Source organism: Eleutherodactylus coqui, chromosome 9, assembly GCF_035609145.1.
Source record: "Eleutherodactylus coqui strain aEleCoq1 chromosome 9, aEleCoq1.hap1, whole genome shotgun sequence".
Lineage (NCBI taxonomy): Eukaryota > Metazoa > Chordata > Amphibia > Anura > Eleutherodactylidae > Eleutherodactylus > Eleutherodactylus coqui.
In genome coordinates, this window is record NC_089845.1 from 152,008,733 (window position 1) to 152,025,490 (window position 16,758).

The 16,758-nt window shown below is 47.1% G+C and overlaps 1 protein-coding gene across 1 annotated transcript in view; it reads right to left on the reverse strand.

Annotated features, from left to right (window-relative positions):
* SHARPIN (SHANK associated RH domain interactor) overlaps window positions 1–16,758 on the reverse strand; it is a 54,480-nt gene that overhangs the window by 26,325 nt on the left and 11,397 nt on the right. Inside the window, exons 9-10 of the mRNA XM_066578664.1 lie at window positions 3,827–3,987; window positions 2,471–2,582 (exon numbers count right to left, since the gene is read on the reverse strand). Of these exons, the coding sequence (XP_066434761.1) occupies window positions 2,471–2,582; window positions 3,827–3,987 (273 nt within the window). The remainder of the gene's footprint in view (window positions 1–2,470; window positions 2,583–3,826; window positions 3,988–16,758) is intronic.

The window sequence follows — 16,758 nt, forward strand, 5'->3', positions numbered from 1 at the left end:
AAGAAGAGAGCGAGAAAGGCAGTGGAGGGGGAGAAGAGAGCGAGAAAGGCAGTGGAGGGGGAAGAAGAGAGCGAGAAAGGCAGTGGAGGGGGAAGAGGAGAGCGAGAAAGGCAGTGGAGGGGGAAGAAGAGAGCGAGAAAGGCAGTGGAGGGGGAAGAAGAGAGCGAGAAAGGCAGTGGAGGGGAAGAAGAGAGCGAGAAAGGCAGTGGAGGGGGAAGAAGAGAGCGAGAAAGGCAGTGGAGGGGGAAGAAGAGAGCGAGAAAGGCAGTGGAGGGGGAAGAAGAGAGCGAGAAAGGCAGTGGAGGGGGAAGAGGAGAGCGAGAAAGGCAGTGGAGGGGGAAGAGGAGAGCGAGAAAGGCAGTGGAGGGGGAAGAGGAGAGCGAGAAAGGCAGTGGAGGGGGAAGAGGAGAGCGAGAAAGGCAGTGGAGGGGGAAGAGGAGAGCGAGAAAGGCAGTGGAGGGGGAAGAGGAGAGCGAGAAAGGCAGTGGAGGGGGAAGAGGAGAGCGAGAAAGGCAGTGGAGGGGGAAGAGGAGAGCGAGAAAGGCAGTGGAGGGGGAAGAAGAGAGCGAGAAAGGCAGTGGAGGGGGAAGAAGAGAGCGAGAAAGGCAGTGGAGGGGAAGAAGAGAGCGAGAAAGGCAGTGGAGGGGGAAGAAGAGAGCGAGAAAGGCAGTGGAGGGGAAGAAGAGAGCGAGAAAGGCAGTGGAGGAGGAAGAAGAGAGCGAGAAAGGCAGTGGAGGAGGAAGAAGAGAGCGAGAAAGGCAGTGGAGGAGGAGGAGAAGAGAGCGAGAAAGGCAGTGGAGGAGGAAGAAGAGAGCGAGAAAGGCAGTGGAGGAGGAAGAAGAGAGCGAGAAAGGTAGTGGAGGAGGAAGAAGAGAGCGAGAAAGGCAGTGGAGGAGGAAGAAGAGAGCGAGAAAGGCAGTGGAGGAGGAAGAGGAGAGCGAGAAAGGCAGTGGAGGAGGAAGAAGAGAGCGAGAAAGGCAGTGGAGGAGGAAGAAGAGAGCGAGAAAGGCAGTGGAGGAGGAAGAAGAGAGCGAGAAAGGCAGTGGAGGGGGAAGAAGGGAGCGAGAAAGGCAGTGGAGGGGGAAGAAGAGAGCGAGAAAGGCAGTGGAGGTGGAAGAAAAGAGCGAGAAAGGCAGTGGAGGAAGAAGAGAGCGAGGAGGAGGAGGAAGGGCAGTGGAGGAGGAGGAGGAAGGGCAGTGGAGGAGGAGGAGGAAGGGCAGTGGAGGAGGAGGAGGAAGGGCAGTGGAGGAGGAGAAGGAAGGGCAGTGGAGGAGGAGGAGGAAGGGCAGTGGAGGAGGAGGAGGAAGGGCAGTGGAGGAGGAGGAGGAAGGGCAGTGGAGGAGGAAGAAAGCGGAAGGGCAGTGGAGGAGGAAGAAAGCGGGAAGGGCAGTGGAGGAGGAAGAAAGCGGGAAGGGCAGTGGAGGAGGAAGAAAGCGGGAAGGGCAGTGGAGGAGGAAGAGAGCGGGAAGGGCAGTGGAGGAGGAAGAGAGCGGGAAGGGCAGTGGAGGAGGAAGAGAGCGGGAAGGGCAGTGGAGGAGGAAGAGAGCGGGAAGGGCAGTGGAGGAGGAAGAGAGCGGGAAGGGCAGTGGAGGAGGAAGAGAGCGGGAAGGGCAGTGGAGGAGGAAGAGAGCGGGAAGGGCAGTGGAGGAGGAAGAGAGCGGGAAGGGCAGTGGAGGAGGAAGAGAGCGGGAAGGGCAGTGGAGGAGGAAGAGAGCGGGAAGGGCAGTGGAGGAGGAAGAGAGCGGGAAGGGCAGTGGAGGAGGAAGAGAGCGGGAAGGGCAGTGGAGGAGGAAGAGAGCGGGAAGGGCAGTGGAGGAGGAAGAGAGCGGGAAGGGCAGTGGAGGAGGAAGAGAGCGGGAAGGGCAGTGGAGGAGGAAGAGAGCGGGAAGGGCAGTGGAGGAGGAAGAGAGCGGGAAGGGCAGTGGAGGAGGAAGAGAGCGGGAAGGGCAGTGGAGGAGGAAGAGAGCGGGAAGGGCAGTGGAGGAGGAAGAGAGCGGGAAGGGCAGTGGAGGAGGAAGAGAGCGGGAAGGGCAGTGGAGGAGGAAGAGAGCGGGAAGGGCAGTGGAGGAGGAAGAGAGCGGGAAGGGCAGTGGAGGAGGAAGAGAGCGGGAAGGGCAGTGGAGGAGGAAGAGAGGGGGAAGGGCAGTGGAGGAGGAAAAAGAGAAGGGGAAGGGCAGTGGAGGAGGAAAAAGAGAGGGGGAAGGGCAGTGGAGGAGGAAAAAGAGAGGGGGAAGCGTAGTGGAGGAGGAAAAAGAGAGGGGGAAGGGCAGAGAGGGAGAAGAGCAAAAGAGGGTGGAGGTATAAATGACCGTGGCATCATTCCTCTTTGCTTCCTTCTTGTTGCACTTTCCTCCCTCCCCTTCCTACCCCCTTCTATTCCATGTAGTCACTGATCCACCATACTTCACCCAGGATAACATAAGGATGGTTCTCAGTGCTGGGTCAGAGAAGGGCAGTATGGGTCACTTACCGCTCGGACTTCCCTTTGCTGCAGTTTTCGGTCACAGGCGTATGTATCATCCCGAAAAGGACAGGACACCTCGGGGTCCTCACAGCAGTTCACGACTTGTCTCAGACATTCCCTGAGGAGGCAATGCAGAGTCACATCATAGGTTATATTCCACTCACATCCAGAGCTGCAGTAACAGCTCTGTACACTTTTCAGCCCACATCTCCCAGCATTCTCTGCTGCTTTGGAAATTGTGTGCAACATGGAGGAAAAGAAAACAAACATAGAAGCATTTTCCCCAATGCATCCCACTATACAGCCTTGCATTATGGGAGCACAGATAAATTATTAAGAGTGTATCTATCAGGGCAGCGCTGATGGATTAATGAAATTGTGGATGCAGCTCTGACTGTGACTGGGGAATTAGACATGAAGTAATAAAAGTATTATGATTGCAGCATAAGATATAGTGTAGCAGCAGTATTGTGATGGCAGCTTTGGATGTAACTGGTGTACAATACATGTTGTAATAGCAGAATTACCATTGCAGCTTTGGATGTGACTAGAGTACAATACACACTGTAACAGCAATATTGTGACTGTAGATTTGGATATGACGGCAAAATAATACATACTGTAACAGCTGAACTGTGATTACAGCTTTGGCTTTGACTGCAGTATAACGGGGGTCTTACACGGATTTGAATTGCGGATTCCGTAATAAACCGCGGACATTGAAAGGCATGCATTTTTCAACTTTCCCTCACACTCGCGGGTGCGAATTGAGTATACTGCGTTCAGAAAAAATCACAGCATGCTGTATTTTAGTGCGGACACCCTTCATTGAAGTCAATGGATGAGTGTGTTCCGCCGCCCGTATGCAATTAACATTGCGCAAGAGCGGCGGAATCGCTCGGAAAGAGGAGCGAGAAGAGAGAGACCCCCTGAGGGATTCTCTACTACTTTCTGGTTTCCCTGTCTGCAATCTTTTTTCCACGAGTTCGATTCCCTGTGCATACGCAGACATCTGTACGGAAAACCAACCCCATCTCCAATGTTCCACAACCATTCGCAATTACTTTTCGCGATGAATCGCAGGTGTTCCACTGCGAATATCCGACTCGTTCATGTGAGCCCGGCCTAATTCATGCCGTGATAGAATTGTGATTGCAGCTTTGGATGTGACTACAGTATAACACGTACTTTAACCACAGAACTGTGATTGCAGCTTTGGATGTGATTGGAGCTCAAGATCAGAACAAGACAAGTAAAGCACTAAGCATTAGATGGACATGCGGAGCTGCAGTTATCTTCTGATCCCAGGTAGGATGTAGCAGGTTTGTGTATACTTATAAGTATCAGTTTGCACACACCTACCTACAGAAGCTATGCAGACACTCCCGCAGCAGAACGCCGCCCCCTGCTGGGACATCCGTGTAGCAGATTCGGCATTCAATAGGCTCCTGGTTGGGGATCAGAATTTCGTTGTCTAGTTGTAGGAGATACTGAAAATTCTGCTGCCGCTCCTCCTCCAAAGCCTGGAACAAAACAGACAGAACATGGAACAATACAGCATCGGCTCTGCTACATCATCCACCTCTTCCCCCATGCTGTACTTACATCTTGCATCGCTCCAATATATCTAAAGTAAAAGAAACAAAACAAAACAAAGCAACTTTGCAATATCTTTAATTTAAAAAACAACTGTTTTGTATATACAGCCCCTATGCAAATCTATGCGTTTCCATGGTTACAGACTATAACCGATCTCTGTGTAGTCTGATCCTGTGGTCCTGCATTACTCTTTTTTATCATCATTTCCTACTAAACATACATTACTGAGAAAGTAGGGGTCAGTACAGAGCACGCCGTGTTGTGTTGCATTGTGGGAGGTGCAGGGTTTATACCAGGACTTGTACAGCTTATTGGAGGAAAAAAGAGACATAACGCGATGTTCATTACATGGATAGAACTAGTTGTCTCCCAGTGGCAGCCCTGCATCTGCGAGAACTGCAGGACACATCTGATACCCTAGTAAACCCCAAAAATTAGGCTGCAACACTCAATGCCAGGCAGCAGCCACAAAAGCCCAGGTAAGCTGGTATAGAAAGAGGGATGAAGAGGATGTCGTGCTTTGCTGAATGTTTGTGAATTACGTGGACTGTTAAAATCCCCATCTAACTTGTGTTGCCTTATGTGCGGTCATTATAGATTGTAAGCTCTTGGACATGTAGGGCAGTATAGACGCACATGGGGGAGGGGATGAGGGGAGACGTACAGATGACTTCCTGCTGATACCCGCAGAGCCTGCATCTTGTGGTCACTTCTCAGTAACACAGGAGGAAGATGCGAGGCCCAGGGCCGGGGAAAGCGGCTGCACGTGACCTCACCGACACACCAGGGCGGCACAGAGGACACGTGTGGGATAAATGTACGCAAGCAGAAGAGCGAGGTGCAGAGAACATACCGGAATGGCGGGGAGAGAAGGGAATGTTCAGAAAGGACTGGGATTTTTGCATAAAAGAGTTGTTTCCACATGCAACATTCCACATACTGCGCCCACCTAGCCCCACACGACCCCCACGTACTGCGGCCACCTAGCCCCACACGACCCCCACGTACTGCGCCCTTCTGGCCCACACGACCCCCATGTACTGCACTCATGTAGCCCCACATGACTCCCATGTACTGTGCCCACCCAGCCCCACACGACCCCCCACATACTGCACCCACAAGCGCCACACGACCCCCACCAGTGTCACACGACCCCCATGTACTGCGCCCACCAGCGCCACACGACTTCCAAGTACTGTGCCCATCTAGCCCCACACGACTCCCACATACTGCGCCCACCAGCCCCACACGACCCCCACGTACTGCGCCCTTCTGCCCCACACGACCCCCACGTACTGCGCCCTTCTGCCCCACACGACCCCCATGTACTGCACCCATGTAGCTCCACATGACTCCCATGTACTTCGCCCTTCTGCCCCACACGACCCCCACATACTGCGCCCTACTGCCCCACATGACCCCCACGTACTGCGCCCACTAGTGCCACACGACCCCCATGTACTGCGCCCACCAGCGCCACACGACCCCCATGTACTGCACCCACCACTGTCACACGACTTCCAAGTACTGTGCCCACCTAGCCCCACACGACCCCCACATCTGGGAATGTTTAGCTTGCAGAAGAGAAGGCTGAGAAGAGACTTAAAGGGGTTGTCTCGCGGCAAACATCAACATTTTACATTAGCCCATTCCCCCTGTCACCCCCTCTGGCATAAAATAGCATTTTAAAGCGGTTTTTAAACCGCTTGCTACTCACCGATGTGAAGAAAGATGAACTTATAAAATTCTTCTCCCAAAATGGCCGCCGGTCCTTTCCCAGGGATGCACTGCGGTTTTCTCCCATGGTGCACCATGGGCTCTGTGCGTTCCATTGCTGATTTCAGCCTCCTAATTGGCTGGAATCGGCACATGTGACGGGGCGGAGCTACACGATGACGCGTAGAAGGGGCGGAGCCAGAACGTCGCTCGTGCCCGGACCGACCAGAAGGAGAAGACCCTTCTGCGCAAGCGCGTCTAAAAAAGCAAGACGACCCCGAAATTAGACAGAGCCATGGAGACGGGGACGCTAGCAACGGAGCAGGTAAGTGAATAACTTCTGTATGGCTCATATTTAATGCACGATGTATATTACAAAGTGCATTAATATGGCCATACAGAAGTGTATACCCCACTTGCTTTCGTGAGACAACCCCTTTAATAGCGGTCTACAAATATCTGCAGGGCTGTCACAGTGCAGAGGGCTCAGCCCTATTCTCATCTGTACAAGGAAAGACTAGAAGCAATGGGATGAAACTGAAAGGGAGGAGAGATAGATTAGATATTAGACAGTGAGGGGGATCAATGAGTGGAACAGGTTACCACGGGAGGTAGTGAGTTCTCATTCAATGGAAGTGTTCAAACAAAGGCTGGACAGACATCTGTCTGCGATGATTTAGTGATCCTGCACTGAGCAGGGGGTCGGACCCGATGACCCTGGAGGTCCCTTCCAGCTCTACCATTCTATGACTGCAGATGTGAACAGAGCCTAAATTTATTTTATTTTAATGTACTCTTGTATGTGTGCGCTAACATATACCTTTTTTTTCTTTTTTAGGGCGGCCAGGGGCTTATTTCTGCTGCCTGCTGGTGGTGAGCCTTTCAGCTGCAGCTTCACTCTGGAGCCTTCAGCTCATCTGAAGTTCTCCCTCCAGCGACACCGTGATATGAACCCACCATTTTTTGGTACCTTTTTTTTTAATTATGTATTATTCCTGCTTTGGGGAAGCGATATGAACGGAACAGGAATATTTTATCATTTTATTTTTTAGTTTTTTTTTTCTTCAGATTTTGCCATGCTGGATAATATTTTATAGTACGGGTTGTTATGGATATGGCGATAGCAATTCGGTTTACTTTTGTTATTTTTATTTTTTCAATATTTAACCCCTTAGTGACGGAGCTTTTTCGCTTTTTCCATTTTCATTTTTCCTCCCCCCTTTTAAAAAATTGTAACTCCTTTATTTATCTATCTACGTCGCTGTATGGGGGCTTGTTTTTTGCGGAATGAGTTGTATATTTCAATGGTACTATTTAATGTGTCATATAATGTACTGAAAAACTTAAAATAATTCTAAGTGGGGTAAAATGAAAAAAAAACAAACACAAAATTCTGCCATCTTTTGGTGCATCTTGTTTTTACGGCGCACAAACTGCAACAAAAATGATATGATATTCTATGAGTCAGTACGATGACTATGATACCAAACTTATATACCGTATATACTCGAGTATTAGCCGACCCGAGTATAAGCCGAGTCAATCAGTTTTACCACAAAAAAATGGTAAAAAACGTATTGACTCGAGTAAAAGCCTATCTATACTCGAGTATATACTAGGTAAAGAAAAAAAGGCAATACTCACCTCTCACCTGGCGCTTGATAAACCAATCACAGCCTTTCAGTGTTGTCATTCACTGAATGGCTGTGAATGATCAAGCGCTGGTTGTGATTGGTCGGTGATCAATCCAATCACATCGCTTAGTTACACAGCGCTGACGCAGGGTAATTGAAAACAGAGCCAGGGAGATGTCTAAAGCAGCTTGTCGCACTGCTGGGGAAAGCATCGTGCCGGGGACACAGACGCCATCTGCAATATTTTCTGCCGCCATCTGCAATAGTTTTTTATTTTTCCGTCAGCATAGATTGCGTTGGTACCATTTTGGAATACATATAACTTTTCGATCGCTTTCTATTGCATTTTTTTGTTCTGACAACTTTCATCATGCGGAGTAAAGAATGCATTACTTTGATAGATCTGACTTTTACGGACGCAGCGATAGCAAATATGTATTTAGGTTTTACTATTTAGATTCCTTTATTCCAAATATGGCAAAAGGGTTTGTTTTTAAAATAAATTAGCTAAACTTTATTGATCTCACTTTTACTTTTTCTTTAGTCCCCACAGGGGACAACAACTTGCGATGCTTTGATCGCTCCTGCAGTATGATGTGATGCCATAGCATTACATCATACTGCCTTCGTGCAGGTAGTCTATCAAGCCATCCCACAGGGACCGCTTAATAGGCATTCTGCCATGACAGGCCTGGAGCCTTTCAGCAGGCCCCCAGCTGCCATGACACTTGCACGGCTCCCTGCGATCTCATAGTTCAGGGCATTTAAATGCCCCAACCACGCGGCTGATTGTAGCTGTTGCTGCCAGGTGCTGGCTGTAAGAAACAGCTGGCGCCCGCAATGTATGGAGGGAGATCTGCAAAAACATTTAAATGCCACGGTCAGCAATGACTGCAGCATTTGCAGGATTAAGTGGTGTAGAAGCAAGAGATCGTCATTTTACTCCTTTTCTGGGGGAAAAACAAGACCCATAAATATTTCAGAAAGCAAATATGCTCTTAACGAAGATTCATGCACCCCTCCCTAAGGACAGGTAGATGGACAGGAGAATCACAGATCCTCTCTGCTGCAGGCTTGTCCCCCCTCCCTTTCTCCTCTGCACACACTAATTAAAAAAGTGACAACTGTAAATCCATTATTCCTGGCCCCACTTCAAACGACTATAGCTCCAGTTCTGTAGATGCTACTGATGTGCTTTTGGTGTCATATTAGAAGCAATGATCGAACCGGAGCTGCAGCCATTTAAATTAGATTGTGTTCTGTTTGACAAAACTGTAATGTCCCTTTTCTGAGGGACAAACCGCTCCAAAAATTTCTGCTGGGGGGGGGGGGGGTTTAAAATGTGGTACAAAAAGTTTCAATGAACGAGGACAAGGTTTGCCTGGTGCTGACGCTGGCCCAGCTCAAGCACTGAATCCACCTAGCGCCACATAATACCCACCTACTGAAAACACGAACATCCACAATAAATACATACTGTAAGCACCTACCCTCACATCATATCCATGTACAGTACCCACCTTGCCCCACGAGACCTGCGTACTATACTGACGTGGCTCTACCAAATACGATAAGACCTATCACAAGTAGGAATGGAGGATAGGGGGAGCCACAGAGCATGGAGGCAAAACAAGTTACTGAAAAACCTTAGCTACTACCACCCCCATCAGGATATGGGGGAGGGGTGACATTGTGATATCTTGGTAGCCATATTGGATATTTGGTGACCATCACCAGAACAGACTATGTGACAGCCTACATCAGCATGACCATCATTAGGCTAATCACCAAAACCAACCCTACCACTGCCAATCGTCTGTGAAAGTCACAGTCTATGCACCTGGTAGTAAAGAAGTCAATGAATGGAACACTGTGTGTCAGTAGAAACTGCTTTATTCCTTATTGCAGAAGTTACAGATTAATGAACAGTAGAACCTGAACAACGGGAGCCAAATACCTGAGAGAGTCGTCCTATAACCACTGACCCGTACGCTGCAGACATGAGGTCACGACACACCGGCGTACTATGACCTTCTTCTATAAGGTGCATGAAGCTTAAAGGGGAACGCCACCTATAAACTACTCCATACGGCATTTCATTGGTCAAATCTCCACCTGACGCTGAGTAACTGGAAATTTTTTGCTTTACTCATCTGGTATTAATCCAGGGTTACGTCACTTTACACCCTGGTCATAATACTGTTGCTACATTATGTTTTATCCTTGGATTTCCCATTAGCAGACAGCAGTAAATTGTGCGAGCAGAGATGGCAGTTAAAGGCCCATTTAGACACAACGAGAATTGCTCAAAACCGTCTTTTGAGCAATTCTCGTTCTGTCGAAATGCAGGGACATCATGTAGTTTTAGTGCAAGAGTCGCTGATCGTTGAATTCTAGCTTGCTAGAATTGAGCAATCAGCTGTTATCAGCGGAGCAGGCTGTTATCAGCCGGCTGCGCTGATAAGATTCTCTGTGCCTGTGTCCTGCTGTGAATTCACAGCGGGGACACTGGCAGTCAGAGCGGAGAAGAATACAGCTGTTTATGCAAAACAACTGTATTCTTCTATTAGCGGCCAAGGCTGTGTCCCACTCTGCCTGCATAGCTCTATAGTAGCTAATTAGCTACTATACAGTATGCAAAGATGATCGCTCAAAACAGTCACTCAAACTATCGGTTGAGTGAGTTTTGATTGATTATCTTTAAGTGTAAATGGGGTCTTATACATTAAAAACTGAGAGGTAACATCATTCTGTTTCCATGCACTGCAGCTCTGGATGTGACTAGAGTGTGAAACACAGTACAATATAAGTGAAGGACGTTTAAGGATGTGAAGTTGTAAATGAAACCTCAGAAATGCGGCCACATTTGGAGTTCCACTTTAATAGGTATGTCAGGTGTGATTGGATTGGAAAGGTGAAGTATCATCATCTTCATCACTGAAAGCAAGTAACATCCAGGCTGAATGATGAGAATGTAACTCCGCCCCTAAAAGTCTGATTAGTACTGCAGCCCAAGTAGTGGACCAGCCTGCTGCATAACCGCTTCACCCCTCCTCTGACCAACTCTGACCGTCCGGATGTCGGCGGAGAGGTTCTCATCTCCCATTGACTTATTAATGATTTATTTTAACCTATTTTCGGCACGGTCAGCGGGCACGCAATCAGCTGATTGGCCGAGGTCCCGAGCAGCAGACACTGACTGATCAATTATTGATGACCTGTCCTGAGGAACGGTCAACAATAGCAAGTATCAGCACATTGTAAGGTAAGTGACAAGGAAGGACATGATAGGACAACTTTATCCTGTGGGTCGGTACAATCATGACCATAAATAAAGCCTGGCTTCACGGGGGCGAGATTCTCGCGCATGATGTGTGCATTGCAAAATGCACAAATCTCCAACTAATATGAACCCCATTCTTTTGAATGGGGTCATACACATTGTGAGCGATGTTCTCTCACACCGCGGCAGGTCCTAACTTTGGGCGTGCCGTCACATCACATCTCCCATTGTTTTCAATGGGTTTGGTGGCAGCATTGCCCCACATGCTGGGCACACGGGATGTGACGTCTCCCCATTGAAAACAATGGGAGACACTCAGCGATCCCCCTGACAGCCGCAGCAGAGGATCGCTACTTTTCTGAAGTGATGCGAGGCGGTTTTGATATAAAAACGCCTCCCATCTGCGAGGCAATCTCATGTTGGCGAGTGCGATATTGGGCCATGATTTACGGTCTGATATTGCACTCAACCGTGTGAAGTTAGCCGTATATAGGTTTTTTTTGCTGTACTACTTTTAAAAACGTGTTTTAAAAAAAAAAAAACACATTCTGCCACCATTTTTTGACAGCCATAACTTTTTTTGTTTAGAATTTTTTTTTCCCATTATGAATGGGGAAAGGATATTAAAAGGGTTTTTTAAAACGCTTAATTTTTTTACAATGAAAAAAAAAATCTCCCTTATTTTTACTTTTACATGGGGGGGGGGCTTGGACTTGCATTTGCTTGTTCACTTATACCATATTATGCAATACTTCGGTATTGCTGTATATGGTATTTCTGCAGGCAATGTATTAAGACTTGTTAAAGGCATATCTTAATTGGCAGAAATACATGGCAGCCCTAGGAGCCTTTAGAAGGCCCCAGGTGCCACGACACCCCAATCGATTCTGCTGTTAGAATTGACAGCGGCATTAAAAGGCTTAACAGCCACAATCGGCATGAACGTCAATCGCAGCTGTTGCAGCACAGTGTTGCTTTTCTAAAAGTGCCGACATCGTCCGTACATGGAATGTATATGTAGTCCTATAGTGAAAAGGGGTTAAATACATGAAGGTGGAGCGCCGCTTTAAAATGTTACTCCGCCCCAAAGAAATCGGATTAGTTTTGCAGCCTAAGTCGTGGATTGGCCTAGAGGGCCGGCTGTACAACAGCTGCTGAGGGAATTGATGTTCTCATCTCAATCAGATTTTTGTAGGGGGAGCGCCCCTTTAAAATAATCTCCACTTTTGAATTGTCCTTCATAGATATAGACTAAAAACAAAACTTGATTATAAATATTAAAAGTCTGGGCTAACAGGTAGACACACTAACAACGGCAAGACAAGGACTCCAAGGCTGGGCTGGGCTACCAGCCTCCCGTGATGTCGGGGACCATCAGTCAGGCGTCCCCAATATATGATATGGTCTCACCTAAATTATGGCGTTTTCGTAGGTGGTAATCTCGTGTAATATACACACAGACTCAAGAACAGTATGCCTTTAGGTGATTTATACGTAGAGGCTGTATACTGACATTAACCCCAATCATTATGGTATACAGTCGTCACCCAGACTCAAACCAGAGAGATCTCCAACTGGATCGCAACCGACCGAGTCGCGTCTCAGTGGAAGTTCTATGCCTCTTATATGGCCCAATCAATAGGACACCCAGGAGCTCTTTTTTTGTTTTTTTTTTATAAAAATGAAATACAAAGTAATTAAGTTAATCCTTAATTGTTTGTGTAGATACACTTTAGGACTGAATTGTTGACTTTGGATACTCTTTAGGACTAGGTTATCTGCTCAACGCATTTCCCTGATCATGTTGTGAACAGTTCATCAGGAGCTAGTCGCCAAATCAGCCGAGCGTTGTCCTATAAATCTCCCAGGATTTAGTTTAGCATGTAACTTTAAAAAAAAAGAAATGGTAGCGCCTGTGGCACTGATGGTGAGCGACAGGTACACCATTTTTTATTTTTATCTTCTATCTCTTGGCAACCTACCTTCTGGACTGTAGAGCTATTTAGGGGTCACTCTACCTACGTTGTAGGGTTGACTGGCAAATGATCTAAAGTTTAGGCATTAGTATAGCCGGATCCTCTCTATTTAGAGTTAGGAACGGAAGTCCTGCTAGGTATTCGTTCCTGAGCATGATAGTACAAGCTTTTGGTCTGACCAAATTCTTTTCAGAAGAGGCAAATCTACTGCTTGTTTTACTACCCCGTTTCCCTGAAAATAAGACATAGCATGATTTTCCAGAATTTTTGAGGATGCAAAATGATTTTTCAGGCTTTTTGAGGATGCTTGAAATATAAGCCCTGCTCCAAAATTAAGCCCTGCTAACAATTAAAAAAAGTCAATTTAAATAGAGTCCAGGCAGCTATACATGTAAAAAAGTTAAACCTTTTTGAACAAAAAATTAATATAAGACACTGTCTTATTTTCGGGTAAACACGGTATCACCATTTGTAGCAGTATAGACCATTACACATGCCATATGGCTCGTTAAGTAAGCGGTTAGCCATTATTAGAAGATAATTACCAGTGGCACATCAAGCCATCATTCTACGCACTGACACTCACATATTGGGTGCCGGTGCCCTGCAGCAGCAGTGTGCCTAGTTTCTATTAGTCAATCAACGACAGGAACAATTAATATGGGCATCTTTAAAGTTACATGCTATACCCCAACTAAATCCTGGGAGATTTATAGGACAACACTCAGCTGATTTGGCGACTAGCTCCTGATGAACTGTTCACAACATGATCAGGGAAACGCGTTGAGCAGATAACCTCGTCTTAAAGAGTATCCAAAGTCAACAATTCAGTCCTAAAGTGTATCTACACAAACAATTAAGGATTAACTTAATTACTTTGTATTTCATTTTTATTAAAAAAAAACAAAAAAAGAGCTCCTGGGTGTCCTATTGATTGGGCCATATAAGAGGCATAGAACTTCCACTGAGACGCGACTGGGTCGGTTGCGATCCAGTTGGAGATCTCTCTGGTTTGAGTCTGGGTGACGACTGTATACCATAATGATTGGGGTTAATGTCAGTATACAGCCTCTACGTATAAATCACCTAAAGGCATACTGTTCTTGAGTCTGTGTGTATATTACACGAGATTACCACCTACGAAAACGCCATAATTTAGGTGAGACCATATCATATATTGGGGACGCCTGACTGATGGTCCCCTACATCACCGGAGGCTGGTAACCCAACCTTGGAGTCCTTGTCTTGTCGTTGTTAGTGTGTCTACCTGTTAGCCCAGATTTTTAATATTTGGTATAACGTTTTGTTTTTAGTCTATGTCTGTGAAGGGCTAGTCAAGGATTATATGGACTTTTCCTACCACTGTGAATTCCACTTTTGAACTGTAGTTTAAATATCTACATATAGCGTAGTGGATTCACTGATTCTTATGTTTGCATCACACTCTTTACTCCAGTCGCATCCAGGGCTGCATTCGCAATACTGCGGTCTCTTTAAAGGGGTTTTCCCACAACTTAAAATTGCCTCACACCACTTTGTCCTTCCTGGTTGCCTCTGACCAGGTCATGTGACAGCTGCAGCCAATCACTGACCTTCTATAGCCGGTGATTGGCTGCAGCAGTCACATGTCCTGGTCAGAGGCAACCTGTATTGTTCATAGTCACCCACGCTCTGGTTCCTGCACTGTCCCCCGCCAAAGATCGTGTCGGCACTGCAGATCCAACTTTTCACAGTGCCGAACGTGCGTCTCCAATAGACTTGTACAGCAGAGCGCACACACGGCACTGTGAAAAGAGACAGATTTGCAGAGGGAAACCCTGTGGGACCCGGCTTCCCCAACAGCACCATAACTTAGTTCATGGTACTGTGGGGACATGACAGGTTCCCTTAAAGTCATGGGAAACCCCTCTAAGGAGATGGTAGAATTATGAATGCAGCTCTGGATGTGACTGGAGTATAAAATATCATATACAGGTAAAAATGTGACTGCCAGCTCTTGCTGCGACTGCATTACGAAACATGATGTAACACCAGAATTATGACCGCAGCTCTGGAAGTGACTGGAGTACAAAGTATTACATTACTGAAGCTGTGGATGTCACTGGAAAACAAGAAATGACGCAAGTTACTCAGCATTGTCGTACGGAAATCTGACCAGAAAAATGGCGCACGGCGGAGGAGTTACATGCACTGTTCTTCAAAAGGGTCGATGCAACGTAATCCAGGAGTCTGGGATAGCAGCAAGAGAATATACAGAATACCGAGCTTGTGGCGGTCACAATGCCCATCATACAATCATCTATAACCCCTCCCCTCCCCCGCATATAATCTCTAAAAAAATATAATAAAAATATTGAACCTAGAAAACCTTCTGAGTATTGTAAAACCGTAACACGGGACCATAGCAGGGCACAAGATGTCAGCTAACACTGGCGTTTCTCATGTGACTGCGCAATTTTTTGTTCCATTAAAAACCGACAGCAAAAGTAAAAACAAACCAATGTGGGCGTGGCTACTGGGCCTCCTTAACCCTTTCCAATCCACTGTCTGACGTCTAAAGGCATTCTGATTGAAGGCTGTATAGCTCCGATGTCGGAAAACGTCCGGCAGGGAATTCTTACTGTAGATTACTGGCCACTCTATTGTCGGGGGCCTCTCCAGCATTTCCCATACCGCAGTACTGGCTCTAGCCAGCAGTTGGCGCCATTGTATAACGGCAGAAAAAAAAAGCCCCCTAGGAAACTCTGAATCCAAAATTGGATTGCAAAGGGTTAATCTGCAAAATGTCTATATAATGGCGCCATACTCCACTCCGTCGCAGGGTCCTATAGATGATATCGATACCCGAGGTGGTGATGCGTTTACCGCATTCCTTGCGCCACATTGTGACGCTAGTTTATACATTCCTCCTGCCCAGCTCCCTATGCCTACGTCAGTTTTGTTGTGAAGGTTTTGTTGCAACATTGTAACTTTAGCGCTGCTGGTTGTTAATTTGAAAAAAAACTAAAACTATAACAAGGTGATAAATAAGAGGAGTCATACGCCCAAATCATGTGACTGCGCCAAAGTTCAGACTGAACAAGAATCTAAGGCACTGATGCTTCATAGTGGATGATGCGCTATTAAAAACCGCCAACGATTCGGCTACAGTCTAATGCGCATATTCATGACCACAAACATAGACCGTCTGCTTGTACGGTTCCCATCAGAAACCGCGGCCCTCGTTTATCAAAGCTGTCCAACATTAAGACTGTCCTTGCTGCCCATAACAACCAATCAGAGCTCAGCTTTCATTTCTGACACTGCTGTGGTAAAATGAAAGCTGCGCTGTGATTGGTTGCTAGGGGCAGCAATGACAGTCTCAATGTTGGAGAGCTTTGGTAAATGGGGGCCAATATTTTCTTTCTTTACAGCAGATGATCAGTCATATCAGTCAAAGTCCTGGAGCATCTGCAGAGTGTGACCTCTTAAAGGGGAACTCCAACTAAATGTACCTTCCCTCCGATCATGGAAACTGAGTTATGTAAATCTCCAGTCAGCTTGGATCAGGCAATGCCCACAGCCCATGCGCCCCACCTATCAGTCGAAGGGCATTTGGGTGGAACTCCCCTTTAAGACACAAAGCAGTGACTTCTAAGATTCCACCGCTGCTCCTCATGTCCTACAGAGGTTTCATCCTCATCCTCTCAGCTCTGATAAGTTCAACGATAATCTATTATTAAAACCAGTCCGAGTCTCTATTAGAGTCCATTTGACCGTTGCTCCGCCCCCTATGGCAGCACCGCAAAGGAAACGACGCAGACCACACCCTCTTTGCCACATCCTGAGGGATTAGGAACATGCAGGTCCGGCCGCTCGCCTCCCACCGGGTGTTGCAGTTACTGCAATATAGTAAAATCTTCCAAGGAGTCGCCAGTTTGCTCGTGCTGGGAAGGGGGCGCCACTTCTCTTCTTTCTTTTTCCTGGAAAAAAGAAAGAAGAGAAGGTTTCCGTCATTAAATGTGTCACGTCTCAAATATTAAAGGGGCATCCCGGGTTAAAGGGATTTAAAAAATATATATTTATAAGCTTTGCAGTAGAAATCCT